The sequence below is a fragment of the Aureobasidium namibiae genome (assembly GCF_000721765.1).
Source record: "Aureobasidium namibiae CBS 147.97 unplaced genomic scaffold scaffold_2, whole genome shotgun sequence".
Classification (NCBI taxonomy): domain Eukaryota; kingdom Fungi; phylum Ascomycota; class Dothideomycetes; order Dothideales; family Saccotheciaceae; genus Aureobasidium; species Aureobasidium namibiae.
The window spans coordinates 229,387-244,430 of NW_013581207.1; the positions used below are offsets into that span (position 1 = coordinate 229,387).

Here is a 15,044-nt window from a genome sequence, read left to right on the forward strand (position 1 = left end):
GTAATCGTTGTGACGTTGCGAGTCTTCGTGTGATCATAAGTGATCGTATGTGGAATATCTGCCAGAAGCCGAGTGTGCGTGAATCAAACTATTCCTGCAGGGTTGCGGTCCCAAAGTTTGAAAGGCTTGCATCCGAATGTATGTTCAGTCTGTCGAACCTTTGGAATTACCCAAACACATCCTATCCGCAGCTTTGGTGCGAGCTCTGACGACTACTCGGATCAATCGTGTGTTCCAATGCTGGATCTGACCAATGTGTTGGACTGTACCTGGGACCTGCATCTGCGGGCGTGGATGCCAGCAGTGAGAACAACCAGTGCAACGTCCAAGATGTGTAACAGTTGACAGGTCAATTCTTTATAAGCGAGCGTGCTACGGTGGAAACGCTGATAAGACTGATTCTCGGGGACAGATCAATCGCTGCGCAGTATGAAGTAGTGAGGCAACTTTATGAGCAAGTTGTGCGATATCTGGTCATTCGCTCCGATGAGCCAATGACTAAAGACTGCCGGTGCATGCTTTGCACGCTACTCACACGCTGCTAGCACGCTCTGGTACGGGAGCCGGGGCGTATCTAGGGGATCGTGGTATGACGACGAAGCGGGAGCGTATTTGGAAGAGTCACAGCTGGTGAGCAGGGTTGCTCAATCCTGATCAAAGGTCAACAGCGATCAGGCGGACGACCAACGTACCCGAGGGCTTGGTCGGCTTGGGTAGTCTCGGACGGGCCCGTGGAAGCACGATGCCGTGTATTAAAGATTTGCGAAGCTGGCACGAGATTGACCGACCCCCTCTCCCCTGAGCTGGGAAGCTTTGACAGACTTGACGTCTATTCTGCATGAGAGGTTGTTCCAAAATCGTACGTAGGCCGGGTACTGGAAGATGAGAGGAGTGCGGCATGCACCACAGCAGCATGCAAATGCGTGAATGTATTTTACCGGTGGTGGTTCCCCGGGAGAAGCTGCCATTGTCGGTCGCACCTGCAAAATCTGCAAGTCATTGCATCGTGTCGGCTACCCAAGCTGAGATGAGATGCATTCTTTTCCTCAGATTGACCAGATTTGTCACGCCTCAGCGACCCACGATGTAGCTCGCGAGCGTGGATCTGCAGCGCTTATCTACAATGTCGGGTCTTCTCGAGATTGCGTGTGGCGGCTCGATTCTTGAAGAACAACACCACGGGTCGTCGTCTATGTTTCTCGACTTGGCACCAGTCCTAGCGCCGCCTGCTATAGGTAGAGGCTGACTTGTTTTTCTGAAAGAGTACAATGGTGTCGCAAAGATAGTTCGTCGAAAGATGCCACCCCGTCTCAAAAGGGAGACATGCGATCAGTTGTGCCAGGGCTTTCCCTTCTTACTTTTGGCAGATTCATGCGAATGCCGTCAGCGCGCCAACGTCTATTCTCTTCGCATGGCCCGCATCTGAGAGAAGCGCGTCTTTTGCACAGGCCGGCGCCTGTTCCTTAATTACCCGACGCTGAGAGTAGGTGAGTTCTGCGATGTGGTTGGTCAAGAGCAAACGCCTGGCGTCAACGGGCTCGTGTGTACCGCCGCGCTCAGGCCAGACCTGACTCCAAACCAAGACGTCTGCAGCAGTTAGCAGCACGCCATGGCGCAAACCCGACACCATGTCCATGGATGTTTGGAGAAAGGTGGACTCCGGCATTGATATGCGACGCACCGAATCTGCACAATCGTGGACGCTCTGCCTGCTCGATTGATTTGCAGATTCGTACTGCAACGTCCATGCTTTTTCCCTATGCCCACTCCTTTCCAAACCACATCCTTACAAGGCACAATCCTCAATTCCCAGTCCAACGGCTCAGGATGATCCGATTCAGTCCGCGCTGCACCGGAGCTTCTTGGTTGCAGTGAATCTCGCTGCAAGAGGCAAGTTCGATGTCTGTGTCGTCCGCATGAATTTCTAGTCGATTCATGTGGCACCCGCTCCAGCACTTCTGATTTGTCGCCCGGCCATCTGACTAACGCTAAACGATGAATGAACCTTGTCAATGAGGGACAGGTACGGTGGATTCGACATCAGTCCGTGACAAGGGAACCAAAGCTCGAGGACCTTTTGGCCGGAACCGAGATATAAAGTCGGCAGCTCGTCTCCAAAGAAGTGCCATTGGATCACATCAATTCATCTTTCAGCATCGAGTCTGCTTACTCTGGAACACTATCTTTTGTCCGCTGTTATTGAACCCGCCCGAAAGTCTATTTCTTGCCCAGCTGAACCTCATTCATCGGACAGCAACCCCGCTCCGTCTTTGTCCAATCCACTTTCCGTCATCTCTACCACGATTCATACTGTCAATATCTGGTACGTTTTGAGTCAAGAGATGAAGTTCAACGCGTTTGACGTTTGACCGTTTCCCTGTCCCCGGCCCGGTCCTTCCCTTGACATGATCCGCACCACATGGAGATAGCAAGGCAGTTGAGAAAGAGGCATTGCAAATCTCTGACTTCAAGCCTCAAAAGCCATTGCCCTACCATCCCATCACAACCTATATGTTGTGGTCGTCTCCCCTTCATCTTTATCCTTTTGCCCTCTCTGTTTCCCGCCATCCAACATCACCGGTTTAAACACACAACCATGGCTGGATCACAGTCCGGACGGCAACGGCAGAATACTGATCAACCATCTCCTCAGGCTAGAATTCATACAACCAGAACCCGGAGGCCACCTTTCAGACGCCAGCATCAACATAATCGGCATCAACTACCGGAAGAAGATCGCTTTGTAGAACTACGACGATCAGCACGCATAGCCAGACTTCACCAAGAGCAATATCGAGAACTACACATTCAACAACATCAACCAGCATCTACAATGGCAGACGTTGCACGCCGCACCTACGCCCGCAATGACCACGGTCCTCGCAGTGTTGAGTAAGTTGCCATGCATTTCTTCCCTGCTCCACTTCTCAGTTTCTGTCTTCTCCACTTCTCACCGTCTTGTTGCTCCACTCTCGTGCTTCCGGCATGAGTGTATATCATGATGTGAGCCGTGCTTCCTGCAAGATCTAGCAGGGATCTGGTTTCACTTTATGACATGCCATTTTGCCTGTTCGGAAGCATGAGCAATTGCATCCACTCCACGTCACACAAGATCTGAAGACGCAGAGCACGAGTGCAGCGATGATCCTAGCATCTTGATCTGAATCTGGCATACTTTATCACTACACATTCGACGTCTACCAAACTTCCAAGACCTCACCACCTCTTCCCCAATGCCTCTTACCCATTTCAACCATCCTTCCCACGTTCTCATTCTTCCTTCCACATCCTCATTGCCTCTTCTCCGTTCATATACTCGACTGTCATTGCTATCTGCTCTCCCCACTCCTTTACCAACCACAATGCCACAAAACCTAACACCCACCAGATCCCGCCGCAGCACCACCCGCTCAGAGCCAACTCAACACCGCCACACCACCACCACCTCCTCAACCTCCCCCTACACCCTCACCCTCACAACCTCCCCACCCACCTCTCTCTCCCCCTCCACCCCCTTCCCAACCCGCCTCCTGATCACCACACCCCGCCCTTCACGCTCTCCACCCCTCCTGGCCGTAATCTCCCTCATTTCCCCCAGCGGCATCCCTCTCCCCGCCGGCTCCCTCCTTTCCTCCACCCAAAAACTTATGGATAGCGTTAGTGAGCCCACACGTGCTGATCTCGCTATGCTGAGTCGCGGGCAAAGGGGAGAAGTGGTGGGTGCGGTTGGCTTTGAGGGCTTGTGCGTTAGAGAGCAGGGAGAGTATAGAGTTAGGGTTACGTTAGCGAGGATGGAGGGGGAGGGGTGGGAGGCCGTTGCTGAGGTTGATAGTGGGGTGTTCAGGGTAGCAGGTAGAGAGGGTGTTAATGGGGTTAAGCGTTGATTTTTGCTTTTGGGTCAGGGGATTGGAGTTGGGGTTTGGGGGTTTGGGCGTTGTGGGTTTCCGGATTCTGGCGTTGGAAGGGGATGGATGGGGTTGTCGTTCCGGGTGCATTGAAGAGGGATGGTGGGAAAGAAGGAAAAAAAGATTGTATGATTATGAGTGGGATGTGGCTTTGATGAGTTGGGAAGAACGAGATTGATGGCGCATGGTTTGACGTTGGGAATCATGAAGACCATGGGGTCTTTTGGGCATACATCTGGTCTTTTTGGCGTTTTGCGATCGGCTGGAGTAATATGGATGGATGGATATCATTGGGTTCAAAGCATCTATTATGTTAGCATGAGATAACGAAAAAGAATACATCAACAACTTCATCACTACAACTTGATCATGGTCAGATGTCTTCTTTTGCACGAGACGCAAAGTATGATTGGTAAAAGTAGAATTTGATTTGTTCTCCAAGAATGCTCGCATGTGTAAGAAGAAGGAACGCCAACCCTATTGGTTATGAGGACCCAAAAAGTGCAAAAAAAAAAGTCCTCGTTGGACCAAAACGCCAGTGCAATGAGTTATGAGATGAAGTTGCCGTTGCTGAAAAGGACGCGAATGAAAATGTCTGGAACCGGAATAATGACCTGTCTCTCTGAAATCCCTCCTGCTGGGCCTTCCTCTTCCTCTAGCTCTCGGATGCTGTGTCCCTAAGGTATTTCTAGCACTGGATCTGGACGAGGCGACAGGTACATCTAGAACTTGTTGTTGGTGTCGTAGTAGCCAGAGACGATATCGTCGTAGTTGGAGTAGTCGGGAGCGCGCCTGGGAGTGGTGCGAGAAGCCGAGTCGTGTCTTGAGGTAGGTGCAGGTTCGCGACGGGCAGAGCGCGGTTGGGAGGCTGAACCGGCTGGGGGAGCAGGGCGGATAGGCAGGTTCAACGAAGGTTGGGCAGCCATGGGTACCTGGCTGGCGCTGGATGTGCGTGTGGGATAGCTAGGGCGTTGCGAGTGGCGCGGCATGGATTGTGTGCTGATGGGGATGTCGCCGGATGACGAAGACGGCGGACTGGGCTGGTTCTCGTGCTCTCTGCCGCCAGATCTGAGTAGCTGCTTTGTTTGAGGAGAGAGTTGTGGCACAAGGTGAGATTTGCGATTGTGGCGCTCCATCATGCTGACGGCCCACGCCTCGAGGTCGACGGGCGTGCGTTTGGCGGCTTGCAGGAAGGGATCTGTTTCGTACAGTTCGGCGGGAGTGGGTCGGTCGTCGGGATTCTTCATCAAACATTTGTCGATGACATCGTGCAGGATCTTGGGGAAGGCGTCGCTCTTGGGAAGCTTGGGCGAAGGCTCGAGCACGATCTGTTGGAGGAGGTCAAGAATGCCCTGAGGACCGGCCAGGTCATCGTCGTCGCCGTTCTCGCTGTGGAAGGGGAACTTGCCGATGGCGAGCTCCATCAGCGACAAGCCAACACTCCACACGTCCGACTTGACCGTGTACGGCGACCCCTGGATTCTCTCGGGAGCCATGTAGGTGCCCGTTCCGACAAAGGTGTCGGCGACCGAGTTGTCAAGCTCACTGCTGACGCCAAAGTCGCACAACTTGATCTGACCCTTACTGTTAACCAGGATATTCGAAGGCTTGATGTCGCGATGCATGATGCGGTGCATGCGGTAGAGGTATGCGAGTCCTCCCAAGACGGACTCTGCAATCTTTCCTAGAACGTCGACTCGCACCGGTCCAAAGTTTTTCGAGATGCTGTCCAGTGAGCTGCATATTGTATCAGTCTTGCTTTCTGAGCCGTCACATTCCTCAGCGACACTCACCCAACGTCCATGTACTCCATGCACATGACCACATCGCCCATGTCGTTCAAGAAGGCGCCGTAGAAGGAGACGATGGAGAGTGAGTTACACTCGTGCATGATCTGCAGCTCTCGTACGATGCGCTTTCGGATTTCCTTCTTTGCCTCGACGTGAATAATCTTGCGCGCCATGACGACCTTCGTAGCCGTGTGCATGACCTTGCTGACTGTGCCTCCGTTGCCTGCTCCCAGCTCTTTGATGACTTGAAGATCCTCGCTCTTGAGATCTAACCTGAACTCAACGCCGATCTCTAGTGTGTCTGCGCGGCCTGTCTCTTGACCGGCGGCGGCTTCTCCATCTGGTGTGAGGGGCTGGGCAGGACGAGGAGCCGGAGCGCTGAGGGCCAGACCCTTGACGTTCTTGCGCTTCATCGTCTTTGTCTTGAAGGCGTCCGACATGGTGGGCCGCGGTGTGTGTTTGCGTTGGAGTTGAGTCTGAAGGTGCCTCGTATGGTTCGCAGCGAGTTTTGGCGGACTCCCTAAGCCGAGAAAGTGATTGGCTGTCCCTCTGGGTGGAATTAATAAATGTTGGGTGGTGAGCTAGGTCGGGCGGCGGACCGCTGTGTACAATCAAGTTGGGTAGCCCTGGTGTTTGGCGTATGCACGTCGGTCGGCAATAAGGGGTCTGCTGTCTGTCGGGTGGGGCCAGAGCGGGCTTTGTTGGAGGGAGCTGGTCAAAGTGGGAGATTGGAGATTGAGATTGCAAGAATGAAGAAAGGCGGCTGGCAGGTCAAGAGTGACAGGTAGACGGCATATTATACAAAACACATTGGAGAGAAGGAAACTAGCAGCGAGACAATCGGCACGAGGTCTAGATGAGACAGGCGAAGTGCTCGTTGAAACAACTGCTTCGACCCTTGGACCTTCTACAGACCTTCGATTTCCTCGTTGCTTCCGAATCCCGCCCTTGGCACTTCACCTCTTGCCAAGCCATCCACCAACCGCCAGACACTGTCACTTTGGTCTGTCGGTGTGTGTCTACTATTGTTACTGTTGGTTTCTGTTAGATACTCGAGTGATTCTTAGTGAGGTACTCATAGCTCCATCGTCACAGGTATAGTGATCGAGGATTCAGTCACCTCTCGCGACATCCTTCTTTGATCGGGTCCTCTTTCGCAGCTCAAGCAGGCGCGACCTCCCGTCGTAACCGAAGATCCACCGGAGGCAGGTGCCAAGGCCGTGACGGCAGTCGCAGTTTCCATACAGCAACTTGTCACGGGTGAAGGAGCACCAGCATCTCGCCTGTTCATCGACATCACTTGACTTTCTCGCGGCCAACACCAAAAAGCGCTTGCTTGCTCAACTCTATTCTTTCCCTTTCTCTCCTGTCAGCGGAGCCCACAGCTGCCGTCACGAATTGAAGACCGACATCCTCCACGCGCCTGCACCTCGACCAGACAGCTTGCACCAAAACATCGCGAATCACAACCATCATGACGACAGCAAATTTGTTCGATCTAGATGCTGAGCTCGGCAGCGAAGAAGACGAGGAGTTCGAGGGTGATGAGGAGGCACCACGTCCCAGAAAGCAAAAGGCAAACATCGACGATTCCAGCGAGGAGGAAGAGGACGATGATGAGGAAGCCGAAAGAGAGGTGCGCATACAAACTCGACTTGGCAGATGCTCAATCCTAACAAGGCAGCTAGATTCGTGAAGGCTTTATCGTAGACGAAGATGAAGAAGATGACGAAGAGCGCCGTGAGCGCCGTCGCGAGAGAAAGAAGCGCAGAAGAGAGGAGCGCGAGGCCGAGGATGCTCTGCTAGACGAGGAAGATCTGGACTTGATTGGCGAGACACATCCCGACTACCAACGTCGTCAGGAGGAACAGGTGACTACCAATTGCCGCGTACACAACCATCCAGCACACTAACCCTTCCAGAAGAGCAAATTCAAGCGCCTGAAGCGTGGCCATCGCGAAGACCGGGATCGAAATGAAGCGCGCGGCATCGACGACATCTTTAGTGACGATGAGGAGATGGCCGACCCCGATGGTAGAGCCTACGGACGCGAGCCCAGAGCCTATGCCGACGAATTTGCCGACTTTATCGAAGAGGACGAATTCCCCGATGAGGAGCGCGAGGCCATGCGCGATGCCGCCGAAGTTCGACGACCTGGTAGAGGCTACGTTGACCCCCTCCGCATGCAGAGTGGTCTGGACGAGTCGGCTCAAGAAGACATGATGGCCGCCTTCGGTGACGGCACAGAATATGACTGGGCTCTGCAACTACAAGAGGAGGGCGATGAGAATCAAGAAGGTCTGGACAAACCGCTCGAACTCAAGGACGTTTTCGAGCCTTCGCAATTGGCTGACAGGATGTTGACTGAGGGTGATAACATCATCCGCAATACCGACGTTCCCGAACGCTACCAGCTCGCTCGCCAGCCTTTCAGGGAAATGGAACTGTCAGACGAGGAGATGTCTGCTCGCATGATGGAAGAAACACACTGGATTTCCAACTTCCTCTTACCGAAGAAGCGTCTGGATCGTGACCTCATTGAGCCTTTCCGTGAAGTCGTTGGACACGTCTTGCGATTCATGAATGTCGAAGAGCTCGAGATTCCCTTCATTCTCCACAACCGCAAGGACTACCTTATCCACGAGGAGCGTGTTGCTGTGTCGCCCAACCCGAACGACCCGGATGCTCCTGAGCACGAAATCAAGGCTTCAAGATTGTTGCAAAACAGCGACCTGTGGGAAATCTATGAACTTGATCTCAAATATCGTGCCTTCGTCGAGAAGCGCGAAGCTTTGTCAAGATCCATCGAGAGCATTCGCGAGGCCATGACCGACTCAAACGACGAAATCTTCAACGACATGATCCCAGTCGCCGTCACCATGGAGGAGTTGCAAGATGTTCAGGATTACCTACACTTCCAATACGCCGCTCAACTCAAGGACACGACTGTCTATGACGCAGAGACCAACGGAACACAGAAAAGAGCAAGGGGAACTCGTAACATCTGGGACAAGGTTCGCGCTGGACAGGCATATCACATGGTCAGAGCATTCGGCATTTCTGCAGATGCTTTGGCGCAAAACGCACTCAAGGTTGGCACAAGGCAATACACCGAGGATCCTACTGAGAGACCAGATGACATGGCCGACAAGCTCGTTGACGGATCAGAGTACTCCAACAGCCAACAGCTTCTTGCAGCTGCAAAGGCCATGTTCGCCGAGGAACTCGCCCAAAGCCCTCGTATGCGCAAGCTTCTGCGTCAAAACTTCTACATGGATGGTGTCTTCGATTGTTTCCGCACCGAGAAGGGTCTGAGAAGAATTGATGAGGAGCACCCATACTACGAGTTCAAGTATCTGCGTGGAAAGGATCTGAGATCAATTGTCGCCAAGCCTGAACTCTTCTTGCGCATGCTCAAGGCCGAAGATGAAGGTCTTGTCGAGGTTCGCGTTCGCATGGAAGTCTGGGACAGGTTCAAGGACAGCCTCTACAAGAACATCATGTCCGACAACTTTAGTGAGCTCGCTGATGCCTGGAACGCTTTGCGCAGGGAAGTCTTGGACATGGCTCTTGAGAAGCTCACCCGCACAATCGTCAAGGGTGTCAAGGAGAACCTCAAGACCGAGTGTGAGGCTCAAATCGCTCGCGCGTGCAGAGAAGAATATGCCAACAAGCTTGATCAGGCTCCTTACAAGCCTCGCGGTATGGTCCTTGGTACTACTCCCAGAGTGCTCGCTCTCTCAAACGGTGCTGGCAAACGCAACGATGCTATCTGTTGGGCTTATGTCGACGAGAACGGCCGTGTGCTTGAGAATGGCAAGTTTGTTGACATTCGCATGGGCAACAAAGAAAAGTTCTTGCCTGACGGAGCTGATGTGGGACAATTTGTCGACCTCGTCGAACGCCGCAAGCCTGATGTTGTTGCTGTTTCTGGTTTCTCTGTAGAGACTCGCAGACTCTACAAGGATCTCCAGGAGATTATTGAGAGCCACGACCTGCGCGGTACACCGTACGAAGAAGAGGATGGCTCGGAACAGAGCGACAAGCTTGATATTGTCATTACTAACGACGAAGTTGCTCGCCTCTACTACACCAGCGATCGTGCCACCGCCGAGCACCCTACCGTGCCTCCGCTCACGAGGTACTGTATCGCTCTCGCTAGATACATGCAAAGTCCTCTCAAGGAATACGCTGCTCTGGGTCGCGACATCACATCCATCTCCTTCACCTCAAACCAAACGCTCATCCCTCAGGAAAAGGTACTGAAACACTTGGAAATGGCCATGATCGAGACAGTCAATTTGGTCGGTGTCGACGTTAACGAAGCCGTCTCCGATACATACACTGCCAATCTTCTACAGTACGTCGCCGGTCTGGGTCCCCGTAAAGCAGCACATCTTCTCAAGGTTGTCAACTCCAACGGAGGCGATCTCAACACACGATACGAACTTATCGGAGTGTCTGATCGTAACAGGCGAGCAGCTGTTGGAGCAAAGATTTTCGAGAACTGCGCCAGCTTCCTCTACATCAACTATGACGATACTGAACCGGACTCTGATTATCTCGACAACACTCGTGTCCATCCAGAGGACTATGAAACGGCGAGAAAGATTGTGGCTGACACTCTGGACATGGACGAGGAAGATGTTAAGGCCGAGATCGACGAGGCTGGCCCCAATGCTGTTGTTCGTAAGCTTATCAAGGATGACGCCCAGGACAAACTCAACGATCTTGTACTTGACGACTATGCCGAGGAAATTTTGCGCAAGATTGGTCTCAAGAAGAAGGCTACCTTGGAGCTTATTCGCGGTGAATTGCAACAGCCATACGAAGAACTTCGTCGCAGCTTCTACCTGTTGTCGACAGAGGAGGTCTTCACCATGCTCACTGGAGAGACCAAGGAATCGCTGGCAGCTGGCATGATTGTGCCCGTGTCGATCAAGCGCACCTTCCCTGACCACATCGATGTCAAGCTGGATTGTGGTATCGACGGTTCAGTCAACGAGCAGGACTTCCCCGCTGGTGTCGGCAACGGTGGTGCAGAGCCCCGACATGTCTGGCAGACCCACCAGACCGTTCAGGCCAAATTACTCGAGATTGAGCCCAAGCGTTTCACAGCACGTCTCTCGCTTAGAGAAGAAGACTTGCGTGAGCCCTTCCGTCGCGAGTTCGACCATGAGCCTGGACAATGGGATGAGCAACAGGAAGCACAGGACAAGAAGGAGGCTTTGCACGAAAAGGACGCCAAGACTGGCAGAGCTCAGCGTGTCATCAAGCACCCTCTTTTCCGACCATTCAACTCAGCTCAAGCAGAAGAGTACCTGGGATCACAAGCACAGGGTGATGTTGTCATCCGGCCATCATCAAAAGGACTCGATCACTTGGCTGTCACATGGAAGGTTTCCGAGAACGTCTTCCAACACATCGACGTGCTGGAGCTCGACAAGGAGAACGAGTTCTCGGTGGGTAGAACTCTCAAAGTCGGCGGCAAATTCACATACTCCGATCTGGACGAGTTGATCGTCCTGCACGTCAAGGCAATGGCAAAGAAGGTCGACGAGATCATGACGGACGAACGCTTCCAGAAGGGCTCAAGAGAAGCGACGAGTAGGTTTCCCTGTCCCCCTTGCCCTCATCTCCACTCCACTAACACGACTCTCACAGACGAATGGCTTAATGCTTATACTGAAGCCAATCCCATCCGCAGCATGTATGCCTTCTGCATCAACCCGAAGTACCCTGGCTACTTCGATCTCTGCTTCAAAGCCGGCGCCTCAGCAAAGGTTGCAGCCTGGCCCGTCAAAGTCATCCCTAATGCCTTTGAGCTCCAACGCCATCCTTACCCCGATATGCGTGCGCTGAAGAACGGTTTCAAGCTCTTGTTCTCAAAGGCCTCTGGCGTGGCCAAGCGATAGAAGAATGCTGTCCACGGCCCTTTACCTGCACACGAATTCATGGATGCAGAATGGTCTGCTTTGGCCCTCAAAGCGAGGAGGAGAAGCTGGGGTATTAAGAAGGTAGCAGAGATTATTGCGCACGAGACTTATCAGAGGGTTTGCGATGAGGTGCACAATGATTGGTATTTGAAGACTCACTTTCGAGATGCAAGAGTGGGCGGGAGGGTGGATGGGCCATTGGCTAGGGAGATGAATAGGGAGAATGTCTTGCTGCTTCCGAGTAAGGGGGAGGCTGAGATGTATCCTTGAGAACAGCAAAAAGTAATTAGAAAGGCAGGCCGAATAACCAAAACAGATTTTTCATTTTGATCAATCGATGTCTCTTGCAAAGTGACGCTTGACTTGCAGGTGACGCTGGCTTCAATCAATATTGCACAGGTCTAGCAAGGATGTATACCCGCGCGAGCCTTGTAAAAATCAAGAATATCACCCGTCGTGGGTTCTCAAAACTGTTATAATTGCCTGGGTGTTCAAAGCCGAACAGAAGAAACTGAACTGTCAAAGATATCGTTGTCGATAATTGATACCAGGGTGTTTGAGGCATCCAAATCAGAAAGTCACAGATGGCCAAAAGTCGTGGCCAAGAGGCTCCAGAGCTTTGAAAACGATGACGCACCTTCTACACCGCCCGTTCTTGCAACCAAACACACCTCGGTCTGAAGGGTAACAAAGGAAGATAGGCTTCACCATTACCCCGCTTACTGTTGTTTTGATTGATAAAGCAGCGCCTGCAGCTAGCCCTTGAGACATTACAGCTTCAATCGCACCTGCAACTACTACATCTTCAATAACGAACAAACACATTACAAACATCCATCATGGCATCTGGAAGCTGTCTTTGCGGAAACGTCTCGATTGAGTATCAGGGAGAGCCAGCACTAAAGGTAGACCTTCCCACCTTACGACCCCTCTTTCTCTCCCTTCTCCTCAATCCTATGAACCATGACTGACATCAACAGGCACTCTGCCACTGCACCGACTGCCAAAAGATTAGCGGCTCCGCCTTCAGCGTCAACAACGTAGTCTCGGGCGAAGGCTTCTCCGTGACCGGCAGCCCCAAGTCCTACACCAAGACCGCTGATTCTGGCAAGAAGATCACTTCCTACTTCTGTGGCGACTGCGGATCCACCTTGTACAGAGATGGAGAGAATTTCCCGGGTATGAAGATTGTCAAGGCTGGTGTGCTTGGTGGCAAGACGCTAGAGGCTAGCAAGCCTAATGTTGAATTGTTTGCGCCTGAGAGACCTGGATGGATTGGTGCGCTGGAGGGAGCGGAGCAGAAGGATACGATGTAAGGTGGTGGTTGAGAGGATGTGATAGTTGAAATGGCTTTTTGGGAAGAGCTGAGAAGCTCTAGAGTTGGAATATTTGATGGCTGTTGGCTTGTCAGTATGAGGATTGACGCAATGTACTTGGAAATCATACTCGGTGCAAAGTCCACTGTGTTATTAGGAATCGGTTGCGTTTTCATGATTGGAACATTGGGCGGCGGCGGCCTTAGCACGGCGGATGCGAGCTCGTTTGTCTCGTTTGTAGTACTTGACCATTTTGTTCGTCCAGCGAGAGGTCCAAGGTACAGAAGTTCCAGCCTTGTGGTCGATACGTGGAGCGACTCGAAGATCGTCACTCTACTCGGAGCTCGAGTCTTCTGCTTCACGAACAGTGTCTTTGAGGGCCTGATATATGGTCAGTATATGGTCGTGCGACGTGCTGGTAGAGAAAAGTCGTACATCTTTGAGCTTTTGCTTGAGTTCATCAAGCTTCTTAGTGTTGATCAAGCATGTCTCGTCGTCAATGTCTTCGGAGATATAGAGGCCGCCGTTTTCTTCGTTGATTTTGCTGATGATGGCTTTGATTGAGGGATCGCACTGGACCAGGGTACCTTCGGAAGTGTTGTCAGAAATTGGAGCGATGAGAAGGATGGCTGGAAGGCGGGGGCTTACCGGCTGTCGCACGAGGCATGTTGGATGAGCTGAGTTGCGTTGAGGAATGGGTAGGAGAGTTGTATACGTTGAGTGGTCGATAAATGGATGGTTTTGCAGGACGAAGGGCGACGAGGAAGAAATTGGGGAAAGAAACCTTGATGGGTCTTGGTTGACGTCGCGGGAAGCTGCGGCTCGTGGAATTCTTGGGCATGTGAAAGCGTCTCTGTCTCGCTCTTTCCTCCCTTGGTCCTTGCAACACCGCAGTCTACTCGTGCTGTCACTCAAGCATCATGTCGCCTGCTTTTCTTCTCTACTCGTAACTCTTCTCGACAAGCAAATTTCCGTCCACATCTCGTCTCAGTCCGCGTCTCACATCAAGTCCTCGACCATCCGCGGAGCTTTTCGTCCTCAAGTCACACACCCGAGCCATCCGCACCGCATTACTTGTTGCCTTCTTCCCCTCACACTCGCCGCATTCCCTCTTCGACCGACGTCTATTCGCCGTCTGCACCTGAGAGATAGACACCGCGTCCAATCAATACCATCCCGTCTCCGCCATGGCCGCCGCAGCCACCACTACGAGCTGGGCCGCTGTCACGTCAGACGCATACAGCACACCTACAACCACCTCAGATGACGCCTCTTCATCATCAGAAAGAAGCTTTGGAGATATATACCAGAACTACTTTGTCTTCATCGCCGTCATCGTCGCCGTCGCCCTCCTCGGATCTTGCGTCTTTTATCGCCATAAGAAGGCCCTCCGTCGCCGCGCCAATCTCTCGCGCCAAATCGCCTTGTCGCGCGACATCGAGGACCAAGGCCTGCGCGCCAACAGAGGCTGGGGCTGGGGTGCCTTATCACGCGACTACGCAAGTGGGCCTGATCCCAGCGCCCACCCGCTGGGTACAAGAGGAGCATTGGGCATACCTTCTCCATGGCGTCGCAGAAGAGACGACGATGGTCTGAACGAGGCAGGCGAGGCTCCTCCTGCCTACAAGTCTGCCCCCGACCAGAACGACACTGTACTCGAGATCGCCCGTCCTGCTGCCCCTGACACCATCACCACTCCGGCAGTACCCCGTCCAACGCTAGGCAGAGAAAACACTGGTCTCAAACCTCCCGACTACACCGAGGCTGTTGTTTCGCCAATCGCGCCCGAAAGAGCCTCCTCAAGTAATACTATACCCACCTCGACCGCCACGAATACTCACGACCACGTCGAACTTGACGACCTCCCCACCTATAACGATCATCATGAACGCAGATAGATTCTGCTACGACAATTCCTTTTCAAGTCTTGCATTTATATCCTAGTCGGTAGCATAGCGGGACCCCTGGTGTTCAGGAAGTGAATAACGACGACCTCATGGCATTGTTATCCATACCCAAGAGGCTCTGCGCTGGATCGCATTTCATAGCAAACCCTTCGAATATGACATTTCTCGTTCTTCATTCTCCATCATTTTA

General features: G+C 52.6%; 6 protein-coding genes across 6 annotated transcripts; 4 read left to right on the forward strand and 2 right to left on the reverse strand.

Annotated features, from left to right (window-relative positions):
* Positions 1–2,596: 2,596 nt before the first annotated feature.
* Positions 2,597–3,884, forward strand: M436DRAFT_60276 (uncharacterized protein; the record flags this gene model as incomplete). The annotated part of the gene is made up of 2 exons (XM_013575525.1): positions 2,597–2,892; positions 3,389–3,884. The coding sequence occupies 2 exons, from the start codon at positions 2,597–2,599 to the stop codon at positions 3,882–3,884; spliced, it is 792 nt and encodes a 263-aa protein (XP_013430979.1).
* A 743-nt stretch (positions 3,885–4,627) lies between these two features.
* M436DRAFT_37625 (MAP kinase) lies at positions 4,628–6,135 on the reverse strand (the record flags this gene model as incomplete). Its single annotated transcript, XM_013575217.1, has 2 exons — positions 4,628–5,642; positions 5,699–6,135. 2 exons carry the CDS (start codon positions 6,133–6,135, stop codon positions 4,628–4,630), a joined length of 1,452 nt encoding a protein of 483 aa, XP_013430671.1.
* Positions 6,136–7,169: 1,034 nt separating this feature from the next.
* M436DRAFT_38782 (transcription elongation factor SPT6) lies at positions 7,170–11,610 on the forward strand (the record flags this gene model as incomplete). The annotated part of the gene is made up of 4 exons (XM_013575416.1): positions 7,170–7,331; positions 7,384–7,566; positions 7,621–11,302; positions 11,360–11,610. The coding sequence occupies 4 exons, from the start codon at positions 7,170–7,172 to the stop codon at positions 11,608–11,610; spliced, it is 4,278 nt and encodes a 1,425-aa protein (XP_013430870.1).
* Positions 11,611–12,470: 860 nt separating this feature from the next.
* On the forward strand, positions 12,471–12,947 carry M436DRAFT_60279 (DUF636 domain protein; the record flags this gene model as incomplete). Its single annotated transcript, XM_013575526.1, has 2 exons — positions 12,471–12,536; positions 12,612–12,947. The coding sequence occupies 2 exons, from the start codon at positions 12,471–12,473 to the stop codon at positions 12,945–12,947; spliced, it is 402 nt and encodes a 133-aa protein (XP_013430980.1).
* Positions 12,948–13,280: 333 nt separating this feature from the next.
* M436DRAFT_78197 (RNA polymerase II transcription factor B subunit 5) lies at positions 13,281–13,614 on the reverse strand (the record flags this gene model as incomplete). The annotated part of the gene is made up of 3 exons (XM_013575836.1): positions 13,281–13,328; positions 13,383–13,534; positions 13,596–13,614. 3 exons carry the CDS (start codon positions 13,612–13,614, stop codon positions 13,281–13,283), a joined length of 219 nt encoding a protein of 72 aa, XP_013431290.1.
* Positions 13,615–14,134: 520 nt separating this feature from the next.
* On the forward strand, positions 14,135–14,845 carry M436DRAFT_69453 (uncharacterized protein; the record flags this gene model as incomplete). The annotated part of the gene is made up of 1 exon (XM_013575679.1): positions 14,135–14,845. One exon carries the CDS (start codon positions 14,135–14,137, stop codon positions 14,843–14,845), a length of 711 nt encoding a protein of 236 aa, XP_013431133.1.
* Between the last annotated feature and the right edge of the window lie 199 nt (positions 14,846–15,044).